At 39.2% G+C, this 14,298-nt stretch overlaps 1 protein-coding gene across 1 annotated transcript in view; it reads left to right on the top strand.

Moving 5' to 3' along the window:
* Positions 1-14,298, top strand: part of BTBD7 (BTB domain containing 7) — a 55,405-nt gene that overhangs the window by 33,837 nt on the left and 7,270 nt on the right. The window contains exons 5-9 of the mRNA XM_039217295.1: positions 2,625-2,785; positions 6,279-6,422; positions 8,320-8,509; positions 11,809-11,987; positions 13,462-13,911. Of these exons, the coding sequence (XP_039073226.1) occupies positions 2,625-2,785; positions 6,279-6,422; positions 8,320-8,509; positions 11,809-11,987; positions 13,462-13,911 (1,124 nt within the window). The remainder of the gene's footprint in view (positions 1-2,624; positions 2,786-6,278; positions 6,423-8,319; positions 8,510-11,808; positions 11,988-13,461; positions 13,912-14,298) is intronic.

The raw sequence follows: 14,298 nt of genomic DNA, 5'->3' as shown, positions 1-14,298 counted from the left end.
AGAAGGGAGAGAATCTCTGCCCTGACAGTGCAGAGCCCGATGCAGGGCTAGAACCCATGAACCTTGAGATCGTGACCTGAGTGAAGTCAGATGCTTAATCAGCTGAGCCACACAGGTGCCCTATCAGATGTGAATTTTTAAAAAATTTTTTTAATGTTTTTTATTTATTTCTGAGAGAGGGAGAAACAGTGTGAGCAGGGGAGGATCAGAGAGAGAGAGGGAGATAACAGAATCTGAAACAGGCTCCAGGCTCTGAGCTAGCTGTCAGCACAGAGCCTGATGCAGGGCTCGAACCCACGAACTGTGAGATCATGACCTGAGCCAAAGTCAGATGCTTAACCGACTGAGCCACCCAGGCGCCCCATGAATGGTTTTTTAATATTAAAGCCACTACTATTAATTTGGAAGTTTTTGAAATGCCCATATACTGTCTGTCCTTCTTATTTGCAGGTTCTGTATTTGAAAATTCACCTACCTACTAAAATTTATTTATAGCCTCAAAATCAGTACCTCCAGCATTTTCATGATCAATTGCAGACATGCCCAGAGTGACAAAAAATTTGAGTTCCCTGTTGCACATGCTCCCAGCTTATGGTGGAAGAGAATGACACTCTTCCTATTTAAATTCTCACACTGCAAACAAGGTCCTTTTCACAGTCTATACAGTGCCTTTTATATATGCCTATTATATGCTTTTCATATTTTATGGGGGTGTGATCTCACTGTTCAAAATGGCCTCCAGGTGTAACTTTTAGTGCTGTGTAGTGTCCCTAAGCACAAGAAGGCTGTGATGTGCCTTACAGAGAAACTATGAGTTACATAAGCTTCATTCAGGTACGAGTGGAAGTGCTTTCGGCTGTGAATTCAATGTTAATAAATCAACAATATATATTAATAAGGTCTTTAAACAGAAATACACATAAAAGAAGGTTATGTCTTGATCAGTGGACAAAATTGTTGGGAACAGAGCTTCATAGGAACCTAACCATGTGTTTCCCTTAGGAGCAGTGGTTCAGTATTTGCAGACTGTTTACAGTGACTCTATAGAACATGACTACTCCAAATAATAAGAATAAATTGTATATAATTCTGCATAATCATTATAGGCCGTAGGCTTGTTCATTGATGCAAGGTAGTAAGATGAAATGTCATATTTATTTTAGGCAGATAATGAGCATCCTTGATAAAATTTTCCTTAAATTTTTTTAAATTTATTTTGAGATAAAATTAATAATATAATATAATATAATAATTTTAATAATTATTAAATTAAATTATATAATTTGTATAATTATAAGTTTATATATTATAATTTATATAATAATTTATTTTAATAATAAAATAAATTTGAGGGGAGGGACAGAGAGAGCGGGAGACACAGACTCCAAAGCAGGCTCCAGGTTCTGATCTGTCCGTGCTGACCCTGACACGGGGCTCAAACCCATGAACCAGGAGATCATGACCTGAGCCGAAGTCGGATGCCTAAGTGACTGAGCCACCCAGGTGCCCCTAGGCTTTACCTACCAGTCACCTTCATATATAATGGTTCTGCCCTTAGCTGTTACATATTTGGGAACTTTGTGTAAGATTTCATTTGAAAACAGGATGCCCCTACTTTAAGGGGAAATTTTCTTTTTGAAAAGTGTTGCTTTGTGTAAGTATGAAGCCAAATCATAGCAGAGCAAGAAAAGAAACCGTTTTTTCCACATGCTAGCAACAGTTTTATCAAGTCATGCTAGAAAAAGCCTAGCTTTTCAAAAACAATTATTTCTTTATCTCTCTATCCATCTATCACATGATTTAAAGGAAATACCTATTTACCTTTAGAGTATTTGCAAAAAAGGCAGATTTATATTTGTGAATGATAAAGATCTTATTTTTTTAAGAAAAATAATATATAGCTCCTAGATTATAGACATGATTAAACATTCCCAAAATTTAAGTAATGTTTCTTTTTACCTTAATATCATAAGTTTTTATGTACTTCAGATCTTCCCCTTTCACTGATACCTAGTGAAGAAAACCTTTACTCTGCTCTGGACAGTGGAAATATATTGCATGTCAGAGACCAAAGGGTTACTTTTATGTAGTAACATTCCCATAGTAAGGAAACTTAGGAGACTATCATAGAAATCAGAGTTAAATACAGTGCACACTGTATTTTGCTGCTTGAAATACCAGGTAATTAATATCTTGTTAAGTTGCTGGTAAACATATGGTAGCCTAATGAGTATACTGATAACTTACAGTGACCAGAAATACCACTTGCCCTGTAGTGCCCTTAATTGTACTAAAGACTGGGCACAAGAGTGAGAAAGCTTAAGAAAAAGCCCTTGGTCAAACTAGATTTTAATAGAGTGTCCTCTTTTCTGCTTTGAGTTAGTATTTGGAAAAGAATTCTTAATTCTTCAGTGCAAAACAGTCAAAAAAAGTTATCCTGTTGTTGACATCATGCTTTTTCTTTGTCGAAGAACATCTCTATCAAAGTAAAGGTATTAAGACATAAAAAAAAAACTTATAATCCCTTTTAAAGCAGATGCACCTAAGTATAAAGAGTGTTACTGAAAGCGTACTAGAGAGAAAACTTGGATTTGGTTGGAGACTTCTCATTTTCTGTCTCATAGAGCCAAACTTACTGAGTGGCACTGCCCACAGTGTGAACAGAAGAGGCGTAAAAAGACGAGACCTGGACATCGAAGAGCTTAGAGAGATCCTTTCTTCTCTCTTACCTTTTGTGCGAATTGAACACATCTTACCTATAAACAGTGAAGTCCTCAGTGATGCAGTAAGTGTCTTTCTTCATTTATCCCTTTCGTGAAAGGAAAATGTACCAAAATGTACAGGCTTACCTTTTTTTTTTTAATCATGATACATAATTTCTACTAATCAGAGTACTGTGAAAGTGTAAAGTCCATGAGGACAAAGACAAACATGTGTTTTGCACCGTGTCGTGTCTCCAGTGTCAGCCACTGGCACAGATAAGGTTTGGTGAGTGAGAGTTGAGTGGGGATAGCAGTCTTACTTTTCAAGAGGATAGTCTCCAGGGGGAGTTACTTCAGCCATTTATCAGTGTAGGTCAAGTAGATCCTTGTTCACAAAAGAAAGTGTAGAAATTACCTTTGGAGACTTTTCAAACACAGCAGTGAATCAGGGAGCAGGAGGGAAGGAGATTGGTTCAGTTTGAAAAGGATGATTGACTCTTCTGATTATACCTCAGTTAAAGATGAATGGGGCTGATCATGTTACTTTCATAATTTTTTCAAAGTGAATTTTTTAAACCAGTAGAATTGCTTGAATTAATGGATGTGAACAATAAATGTTATAAATATTACTTCTATACACGTCTTACAACGTCAGTGCACTGTTACAGTTTTTCAACTGCTTAGAGACATAAAAGTCATCTGGAAGAAAACTACTAAGAATTTTTTTCCATTACATACAAAGTAGTTGGTTTTTGTTTTGTTCTGTATTTAAGTTTTTTTCTTTCCAAGTCTTTATTTAAATTCCAGTTGGTTAATATTAGTATGTAATATTAGTTTCAGTTATAGAATTTAGTGATTCATCACTTAAATACAATACCCAGTGCTCATCACAGTCAGTGCCTTCCTTAATTCCCATCACCTATTTCACCCCCCACTCACGTCCCCTCCAGTAACCATTAGGTTCTCTGTAGTTAAGTCGATTTCTTGGTTTTCCTCCTCTCCACCTCCGCCCCACTGCTGTTCGTTTGTTTGGTTTGATAAGAATTTTTTTAAGCTCTCTACAAAGAACATAATGAAGAAAGGATAACTCTTCCAGAATTTAAAATACATTATAAAACTCAAGGGGCGCCTGGCTGACTCAGTTGGTAGAGCATGCGACTCTTAATCTCAGAGTCCTGAGTGGGTTCGAGCCCCATATTGGGCCTAGAGCTTACTTTAAAACAAAACAAAAAAATCTCTGATGGTAGCAAAACAAGACAAAATAGCCAGGAAAAAGATCCTAATTAATACATAAGAATTAAACATAGGTGCCTAGGTGGCTCAGTGGGTTAAGCGTCCAACTCTTGATTTCAGTTCGATTTTGTGAGTTCAAGCCCTGAGTTGGGCTCTGCGCCAACAGAATGGAGCCTTCCTTGGGATTCTTTTTCTCTCTTTGCCCCTCCCCTGCTCGTGTTCTTTTTGTCTCTTTCAAAGTAAATAAATTTTAAAAGAGAATTAAACATATAATGATCTATCAGAAATCAGTGAATCATTGTGGTGCTAGACTAGCTGATGAGCTGGGGGAAATTTGTTTAAAGTTAAGCTCTCATTTCACTTGCACACAAAATTAATCCCTGTTAGATTGAAGAATTAAATATTAAATCTAAACATGGGAACACTAGAAGAAAATAATTAAATATTTATTGTATTTCTGATTAGAAAAAATGTTCAGTCTCACTAATCACACACACCAAAGAAAGCAAGATAAAGCCACAAGTTACCATTTTTTTCAATTATTATGTCAGTAATTTTTGAAATTATATTACCATCCCATAGGGGAAATATAGCTGACGCATTAGTAGCATTGTCCTTAAATTTTTGCAAATAGCTTAAATGTCTAATAACAAAAAAATAAAAGTAAACTATAGTATGACTACTCAATAGAGTATTTTGCTGCCCTGAACAGTAGTTCTAAAGGCTAATACAGCAACATGAAAAATGTTATTGGAATATAATTTTAGAAAAAAGGATTCAAAATAATGTATTTTTATGCATTCTAGAATTCAACTCTGTAAACATCCATTTGAAAAATACTGGCACGAAATATATCAGCATTATTACAGTTGCAATAGAGTTAGGAGTTTTTCTCTGTTTTCTAAATACTATATAATGCTATATTTTATTAGTTAAAAAGAATTTTAACTAATGCAGCAACTAGTCATTTATTATATTTAACAAGGTTATTATTGGAGAAATGATGTTTGGTTTTGTTTAAAACCTGGGACACAAACCAAATTGAACCCCGAATTTGGTTTAGAAAAATATTTTAGAATTTTGGTTTAGTAGACTTAGAAAATATCTATCTCTGGGGTACCTGGGTGGCTCAGTCAGTTAAGTGTCCAACTTCAGCTCAGGTCACGATCTCATGGTTTGTGAGTTCGAGCCCCAAGTCAGGCTCTGTGCTGACAGCTCAGAGCCTAGAGCCTGCTTCAGATTCTCTCTCTCCCTCTCTCTCTGCCTCTTCCCCACTCACACTCTGTCTCTCTCTCCCTCAAAATAAACATTTAAAAAACATTTTCCTAAAAAAAGAAAAAAAATTGTTCTGGAAAATACCTATCGCTGTTCTTAATTCCATGCTTCACATCTAACTCCCCAGTGAAAGTTTGCTAGTCAAGCTGTTAAACCCATAAAACACTCCTTAGTGTGTGTGAAGTGCTTTTACCTTCATGACTGCCTCACTGCCACCTTAGGAGCTGTAGGTACTTGATGTATTTTCTCCCAGCATAGACGAGGAAACCACAGGACCACAGCATATAGTTGTGCAGTGTTCCACCTCCACAGCCATCTAGGAGCCCTAAAGTGAAGCTCAGATCAAAGGATGTGTCCGTGGGGGCACCTGGGTGGCTCAGGTCACGATCTTGCTGTTCCTGAGTTCAAGCCCCACATGAGGCTTGCTGCTGTCAGTGTTGTCAGCTGGCTTCACATCGTCTGTCCCCCTCTCGCTGCCCCTCCCCTGCTTGCGCTCTCTCAAAAATAAACAAAATATTCAAAAAACAAAAATGGACTTGTCTGTGGTCATGCAGCTGTTAAATGGGGAGCTAGGGTTTTGTGTCAAATCTGCCTTCCTTGAGAGCCCCCGCTTCAAACCACCGTGTACACTGCCTGTCTCCTCGCATTGCAGATCTAGGCCCAAGATGTTCTTTTGTCTTTTGGGGGGACGGGTGAGGATGGAATCCATTTCTAGGTGAGTAAGGAAAAAAATAGAAATTGGTTTTCATTAAAAGTTCTGAAAGCTAGTCTAACTCATTATATTTTTAATTACATCATTCTTCTATATAGAGAAAAGTGGTAAATTATAGTGCCTTTTTTTTTTACTGAATTTTTGAAATATTATTAAACATTTGGAGTAAGTGGTAAATTATAGTGCCTTTTTTTACTGAATTTTTGAAATATTATTAAACATTTGGAGTATTTGGAAAGTTAACATCTATTCCTAAATTTTTATGAATTATAGGTATAATTATTTTTTATCTTAGTAATATTCTAGTTCACTCAAATCTCTAGTTCATCTAAAAAAAATTTTTTTTTTTTTTCAAGATGAAAAGAGGCTTGATTAGTACTCCTCCATCAGATATGCTTCCTACAACAGAGGGTGGAAAGTCAAATGCCTGGTTACGGCAGAAAAATGCTGGAATATATGTTCGTCCTCGACTGTTCTCTCCATATGTGGAGGAAGCGAAGGTAATGAAGATCATTTCAAGATATTAGAGTACCTTTTACGAACTATAGTTTGTGCTTATAAGCACATAGGTATTCACTGTGGCCTTGTAAAAATATTTAGAGATGGCCTAAATGTTCTATAATAGGGAAAGTGAAAGTAAACTCTAGTTTACTCACCAGAATAGTTTTCTGAAATGTTTAATTATCAAGCATGTCTTTGTAACTTAGTTCATATTAAATTGCATTTTACATTTTTCTTAGTTGTGATGCAGATTGTTAATTTGGAAAAAAAATAATTTTACTGAAATGATTGTATTTTGTGATCTTCCAGAAATGGGAATGATGTTCTGAAAAGACTCTACATGTTTTGTCTTTCTTAAACTAAAGAAATGACACCGTGTCTTGCAAGATGTTTCTGTAATGGCTGACTTTTGGAAATTAAGTTTTAGTTTTAGAATACACAGAACTAAGATAGAATTTCAGGCTTTCTAAGTAAATTATGTATTATAATATGAAGAACTCCAAGAAAATATGGTAATGTGAAAATGGAATACTGTAATTTTTATTAGCTGTATTTAGCCATGAGAACTTTGGAGTGGCCTTTTGAGGTACTGACACCCTTTGAAAGTCAGTAATCACCATTAAGCTTTAGGAAACAAATTAACAGGCAAAGCATTGTTTGGGTATAGAATTAAGTTATCTTACATTCTTTCTCTTTTTGATTGTCCGAATTCCTAGCTCAAGATATGTGAAAGGATTTGTGAGAGGTTAATTGTATTGACTAGATCGATAATCTACCTCTGATTGAGTAGTTGACACTTTAAATAGTCAAAAAGGGGAAAAAAACATAATGGTTGGGTCTGGTCTTTCAGAAATAAGTTCAGTGCTTAACAGCACACAGGTAACAGCGGCCTTTACATAGGTTGCAGTTCGTGATAAAAGGTCTGTAATAAACTACTTTGTGTTCCACTCTATCTCAGAATGGGGTAGCAGGGAGCTAATCACATAGTCCTCCTGGGACTTCCCTGTTCTCTGATGGCTGTACCCACACTTTGTAGATAATTGCCCTCAGTAAATGTGGGGAAGGTTTATACATTACTTCATTTTGGCCACTCTGCAGTTTGTTGAGATTCATCTGAAACTGACAACAATTGGGTTTATATATAGGTCTGTTGAATTTAAAATCAATCTTCAGTATTTTGTAATTTGAACATTTCTTGTTGGATCTGATATTTAGCCCAAGTATACCTTGTTTTCTTTAAAGTAACTTTAGGTATAAATTATTTTAATTTTATACCTTCCTTCGAATTTCAAATACTTCAATTTATTAAAAGCAAACTTTTCAGAAGATGATTATTTCAAAGATGCCACAGAAAGATTTTTTAAAATTAAAGAAGTTAGGGCATCTAGGTGGCTCAGTCAGTTAAACATCCAACTCTTGGTTTCCACTCAGGCCATGATCTCACGGTTTGTGAGTTCAAGCCCTGCATTAGGCTCTGCGCTGACAGTGTGGAGCCTGCTTGGGATTCTCTCTCTCTCTCTCTCTCTCTCTGCCCCTCCCCACTTGCTCTGTCTCTCAAAATAAACTTCAAAAAAAAACTTTTTTTTTAAGAGCTTTTAAAAAAACAAAGAGGTAAAGGGGCTGGCCCAGTCAGTCAAGTGTCCAATTTTTGATTTCAGCTCAGGTCTTGATCTCAGGATCATAAGCTCAAGCCCCATGTTGACTCCACACTGGATATGGAGCCTACCTCAAACAAACAAACAAACAAAAAAATTAGAGAGATAGGGGTTATTTCCCCCTTCATTATTTTAAAGCTTCATACACTGAAAACAATAAATTCGCTTTTTATATGCTAAAGGCAATTGTTATTTACAGAGATGGTTGACTGATTCTCTTTATGCCGAATTGTTATTTCAGTCAGTGCTGGACGAGATGATGGTGGAGCAAACAGATCTTGTGCGTTTGCGAATGGTTAGGATGTCCAATGTGCCAGACACACTTTACATGGTTAATACTGCCGTGCCACAGTGCTGTCACATGATGAGCCACCAGCAGATCAGCAGTCACCAGTCAAGCCCTCCTTCAGTCGTAGCCAATGAAATTCCAGGTGAGACACTAGCCTTCCGTCAGGCCTTTATATTTAAATGAATACTCTGATCAGTTTTGCAGCCTTTTTATATGTGTTCATTCTCTTCACTTTCCAAAGCCCGTTATGCATTGTTCTCATTATACAATTAGTACTTCATAAGCTCAGTTTTTTGTTTCATATTTTATTTTCCAGTAACAGGTGTATACAGGTTTTCCGGTTACACCAGAGTTTCTCAACCTTAGCTGTCTTAACATATGCTTTGTTGAGGGGGCTCCTGTGCAGTGTGGGGTGCTCAGCAGAATCCCTGACCTGGACTCCCTAAATGTCAGTAGCATGCACACGCACACACACACTCACACAGACACACATACACACACACACCCCTTTGTGACAACCCTTTGGAACATTTTTATGTTTCTAGATATTGCTAAATGTGCCCTGTGGGGCAAAATCGCCTCCTGGTGAGAACCACTAGTTCAAAGGAATTCAGATTTTTCATCACCATAAAGCATTTCTCACAGAAGACTCTGAGTTATAAACTTGTTTCTTCGAGTCTAGACATGTTCCATCAAATGTGATTACTGTTGGTTTCCTAAAGACCCATCCAGCTTCCCAGGATCTGCTCTGTGAGTTGTGTTGGGTAGTGCAGGCTTCTGTGATGACTTTGAGGAAATTGACCATAGATGGAGATATAACTGTTTTTTTGGATATACAAAAATTTCTGAGCATCAGGTGATGTTGACTTTAACCAAAGGGCTCTAGTGTCCATTTTTAAGGTAAGAAAATGCACAGTGATCTGGGGGTCAGAGATTTACACCTCTTGCCAATTACCAACGCAAGATTCAAAAACATTGGCAAACTGTATAGCATTACTAGAAATAGCCCCATTCAGGTGCCTGGGGAGCTCATCAGTTGGGCATCTGACTTCGGCTCAGGTCATGATCTCAGGGTTTGTAGGTTTGAGTCCCGCATCACAGTCTGTGCTGACAGCTCCGAGCCTGGAGCCTGCTTTGAATTCTGTGTCTCCTTCTCTCTCTGCCCCTCCCCTGTTCATTCTCTCTCTCCTTCAAAACTAAATAAACTTTAAAAAAGTTTAAAAAAAAAAAAAAAAGAAATAGCCCTATTTATTTTCTGCTTATAAATGTCATTTCCGTTAAGGATAAATAAAAGAATAACAGAACTTTTAATTGAACACATTTTATTCTGGGACTAGCGTCTGATCAGTTGTTGGCTTTATCATATTTGTCCACTAATAAAATACAGACTGTCATTTATTTAAAGTATACATTGGACAACAGTATGAAGAGAAATGTTTCTGTAGCTGATTTATGCAGATACTGAAGCTACAGTAATTAGCCCGGTTTTTATCAGCTCAAATTTAAACAATTAAATAACAGCATAATTTAATCTTAGAACTGAATCTAAAGAACCCAAAGACATTCACAATTAAGTACATTCAGAAAAATAGGACTGGTCTTTCATGTTTAACAAGACCCGGTCCTCTTCCGGTGTTACCTGACTTCCCTCTTCCTTGCCCACCACACTCTAAGGAATGCCATATAGCCTATTGGAGAAGACTCGTGGACTCATATCCTGGCTCTGCCACTTTATTTATTTATATGACTGGATAAGATAACTTACTTCCCTGAGCATTAATTTCTTCATCTGCAAAATGTATATCATATCTCCTTTCTAGTGTTGTTATGAAGATTCAAGGAAGTACCACGAGTAAGATGCTTAGGAGTATGCCTGGCACAAAGTAAGCACTCAGTAAATGGTAGCTCCCTTTCCCCAGAACTAATAACCAGTGGCCACTCTAGTCATTTTGTCTGTTAGATATATAAGACTCCGTCCTCCATTCCCGAGCCCTCTGTTCTAGCCTTAGTCGAGGTTCCTAACTGGTGTTCCTTCCTCTAACCTTACTCCCATTCTGGCCTTTACACCAGGACAAACCAGACATTTTCTGGAAAGGCCACTTGGTAGATACCTCAGGCTTTGTGGGCATGCAGTCTCCATCACAACTGCTCAACTCTGCTGTCAAAAGCAGCCACAGACAATATGTAAACAAACAGGTGTAGTTGTATATGCCAGTACAACTTTATTTGCAAAACAGGCAGCAGGCTTGATTCAGCCTAGAGACTGTAGTCTGCCAACCCCTACTTTACACTTTTCACGGATCACGCTTTCTGTCACTGCCCTGACCCTGTCCTTCCCCTGCACAAGGGACTACCTGTTGTTCACAAGGTACAATTTAAATTCCTTATTGTAACATGCAGGCTCATTCGTGATCTGTTCCTACCCATCTTTCTCACCTTCTCTTTTTTTTTTAATGTTTGTTTATTTTTGAGAGACAGAGACAGAACATGAGAAGGGGGGGCAGAGAGAGAGGGAGACCAGAATCTGAAGCAGCCTCTAGGCTCTGAGCTGTCAAGCACAGAGCCCGATGCGGGGCTTGAACCTACGAACCACAAGATCATGGCCTGAGCTGAAGTCGGAAGCTTAACCGACTGAGCCACCCAGGTGCCCCTCGCCTTCTCTCTTAACACTACTCTTGCTTGTACCAATGAACCCTGGGTTCTGCTAGTGCTGCCAGCTGCTTGTGCCATGCTGTCTGTCACCTGTATGTGTTACCTGTGTGTTTGACACACACCTGATCCTTCTGCTCGAGACACAAAGCTTCACTCTACTTTCTTTACGGGCCTGGTTTTTCTCTCATTCTTCAAGACGCCACTCAGGATTCCTCACCTCCAGGAAGCCTCTCTTGCCTGCTTCCAGCTGGGGTGGCCCCTTCCTCCACATCTTGTCAGCTTCCTTTGCATGTTTGCCTTTGTGACTGTTTATGGCCTGTGCTCTACTGCTTTACTTAGTGTACTTCTCTAAAACTAGAGCTCTTCAAGGACAGAGATCACATCTTTGAATCTGAGCACCCCAGTACCCAAGTCCAATATCTAGCATATAACCAGGACTCAAAAAATTATTTGAATAAAAGAACGAATGCATTTAAAAGATTTCTGAAATACCCTGAGATGTAGAAGAGAATATATGAAGTAAAATTTTAGTTAGGTTGTGAACTAAGAAGACAGTTCACTAACTGTTTTCATATTGTCAGCAGCATTTTGAGCACAGTGAAATTTTAAACTGTAAAAAATAATTAGAAGCATATAAATGAAAGTATGTTTCCAGGAAATTAAAATGCTATCAATAAATGTCTAAGAAAATTCTAATGCAGAACAACACAGGCTTTCTTTCTTGTGCTCAGTGGGTGGCCTTTGGTGCAGCTCAGATATTTTGCCTACAGACTGTTTTTCTTTTTTCAGTTCCTCGTCTCCTCATTATGAAGGACATGGTTAGACGTCTGCAGGAACTACGGCACACCGAGCAGGTGCAGAGAGCCTATGCGCTCAACTGTGGGGAAGGCGCCACGGTCAGCTATGAAATTCAAATTCGAGTGCTAAGAGAGTTTGGTCTTGCAGATGCCGCTGCAGAGCTCTTGCAGGTGGGGATGGCCTTCGACTCTGTGAAATAGAGGGCCTTGATCCTCGTGCGGACGGTATTTCAGACATCCCAGGAGCCCTCCCAGCATGCATCTGCTTCTTAGTACATGCCCTTTCACTACCTCAAAGATCTGGGAGAGCTGGAAGTCCCCCCTGGGTAGAGGCGGTGTGTGGAGTGGATGGAGCACGTGAGCTCTGGTGAGAGAGCTGAGCTTGTAGCTTGGCTGTGTTGCTTACCAGTTAGTTAACGTGGGCCGACCACTTAACCACTCCCGGGTATCAGTTTCCTCACCAGCAAAGTGGATGTTGTGCAGATAAGAGGTGCTATATGTAAGCAGCTATGTCTCTTGATACCTAATAGGCCTGCTGAAAGTTAATGGTGTACATGCCAATGAAAGGTGAAAAAGGAAGTAGAAAATTCTGGTCCTCCACGCTCTCCGTCCCTCGTTGGGTCTCTAGATTTTGGGTTGTAGCCTACTACCAGACTTAACAGATCTTCCAGATGCCCCTTTTAGTCCTCTCTCCTCCTCTTCCGTAGGATAAGAAATTTTTTGCATGATGTTGCAAATCCTATAAGGATGAGAATCAAGGAATGAAGGTGCTTTTTTTTTTTAAACCAGCAGGGGAGAAAAACTCACTTCTTACCAAGTACAGGAGCAGTAGCATTTGTTTTGCAGTGAAGGAAGAATGTGTAAAGTAGTCTGCTTGCAGCCGCTAAATCAGAGCCTAAAATAAAATTTAATTTTGTCTGGTTGAGTGATTGAATTTTTTTGCCACAGTCTCTAGACTCGTTTAGCTTTGTCTTCAAAGGGGAACATGGTGTGATGTTCTTAGACAGGGGAGCAGGCCTCTTGTAGGTTCTTGATTTAATTTTCTTTTTTTTTTTTTGCTGTGGTTTCCATCCCTGAAATAGTCTTCTATTCATTTCTTTCCCCTTTGCCATTCTAAACTGTATCTTAATTTGAATCTTAAATTGTATAAAAGTTTTATAGTTTGAGTATTCTTACATAATGTTTATCAAAACACTAATAAAACTGAGTCATATGTAATAGGTAAGGATTAGTATTTTATAGTTTTTATTTCAGACAGAGTGCAGATGTTTTGTTAGAAAGTTCTAGGAAGATCCTCGCTTGTATGCCTTTTCTTCCTTTGGTATTTAATTTTATCAGCAAGGACTCATTTGAATTAGGTTTTATTTCCTGCTTTTGCATTATCACATAATCTTGCAAGAGATTATCAACCTGCTTGCCTGGAGTATTTAGTTAAGCGGCTGCATCTTAGGCTGCAGAGGTTCTACTCTATTCTTTTGTGCTGTTATTAAGGTGAATTTTTCTTGGGCTTCTGGCCTAGAGAACTATGTTGTGCCTTCACTCTTGCTGAATGTGGTTTTCTTAGGATCTCACTTACTGCTCTCAGCCTGTACATTTCCATCTAGGAAATTTGCTAAAAAATGTCTTGTTTGTTTAAATCTTTCAGAATCCTCACAAGTTCTTTCCGGATGAACGTTTTGGGGATGAAAGTCCACTCTTGACAATGAGACAGTCTGGGAGATGTCGAGTTAACAGCACCCCCACAGCAGAAACCATGTTTACAGATCTGGACTCTTTTGTGGCCTTCCATCCACCCTTGCCCCCACCGCCACCTCCGTACCACCCCCCAGCGACCCCAATCCATAACCAACTCAAAGCAGGCTGGAAACAAAGACCTCCCAGCCAGCATCCTTCACGTTCCTTCTCTTATCCCTGTAACCACTCACTGTTTCACTCCAGAACGGCCCCTAAAGCTGGCCCCCCTCCCGTCTACCTGCCAGGTGTTAAAGCAGCAGCACCTGATTGCACCAACACCGCAGGACTGGGGAGACAGCCCATGGCCGCCGCCGCCGCCGCCACCACCACCTCGGCAGCAGTAGCTTCTGAGAAACAAGTGGTAAGTTAGCACTTCACTAATTTAGGGAAAATAAAATGTTCATGGAATATTCGAGGCAGTTTCCCTGACCCCAAGAGCCCTAGTGGGACTCAGCAGTGCCCAGAAGTATTACCAGCCAGCTGAAAGCATGGACTCCAGGGCTATGGAGAGAAGGAGGTAGAGCCAAGTGAGAAGACAGGGAGAGAGGGTGTGGGGGGACGGTGGTTGGTACCTTCCCTGTCGTTGTGTTCATTGTAGGTACTCGGAAGGGGTGGCGTTCTGGGCATTGCCAGTGGATGTTCTCAGTTTCATGATGCTCCATTCAAACACGTGTCTAAAATCTGCCCTAGCTTCTCTTCTATAGAATCTACTCTTCTACCAAATGCTGTGACAGGGTGGGAAGGGAAA

This window comes from Hyaena hyaena, unplaced genomic scaffold (genome assembly GCF_003009895.1).
Source record: "Hyaena hyaena isolate Hyena2069 unplaced genomic scaffold, ASM300989v1 scaffold_676, whole genome shotgun sequence".
NCBI lineage: Eukaryota > Metazoa > Chordata > Mammalia > Carnivora > Hyaenidae > Hyaena > Hyaena hyaena.
Note: the sequence above shows the minus strand (reverse complement) of the source record. Positions and strands in the feature narration are given on the sequence as shown.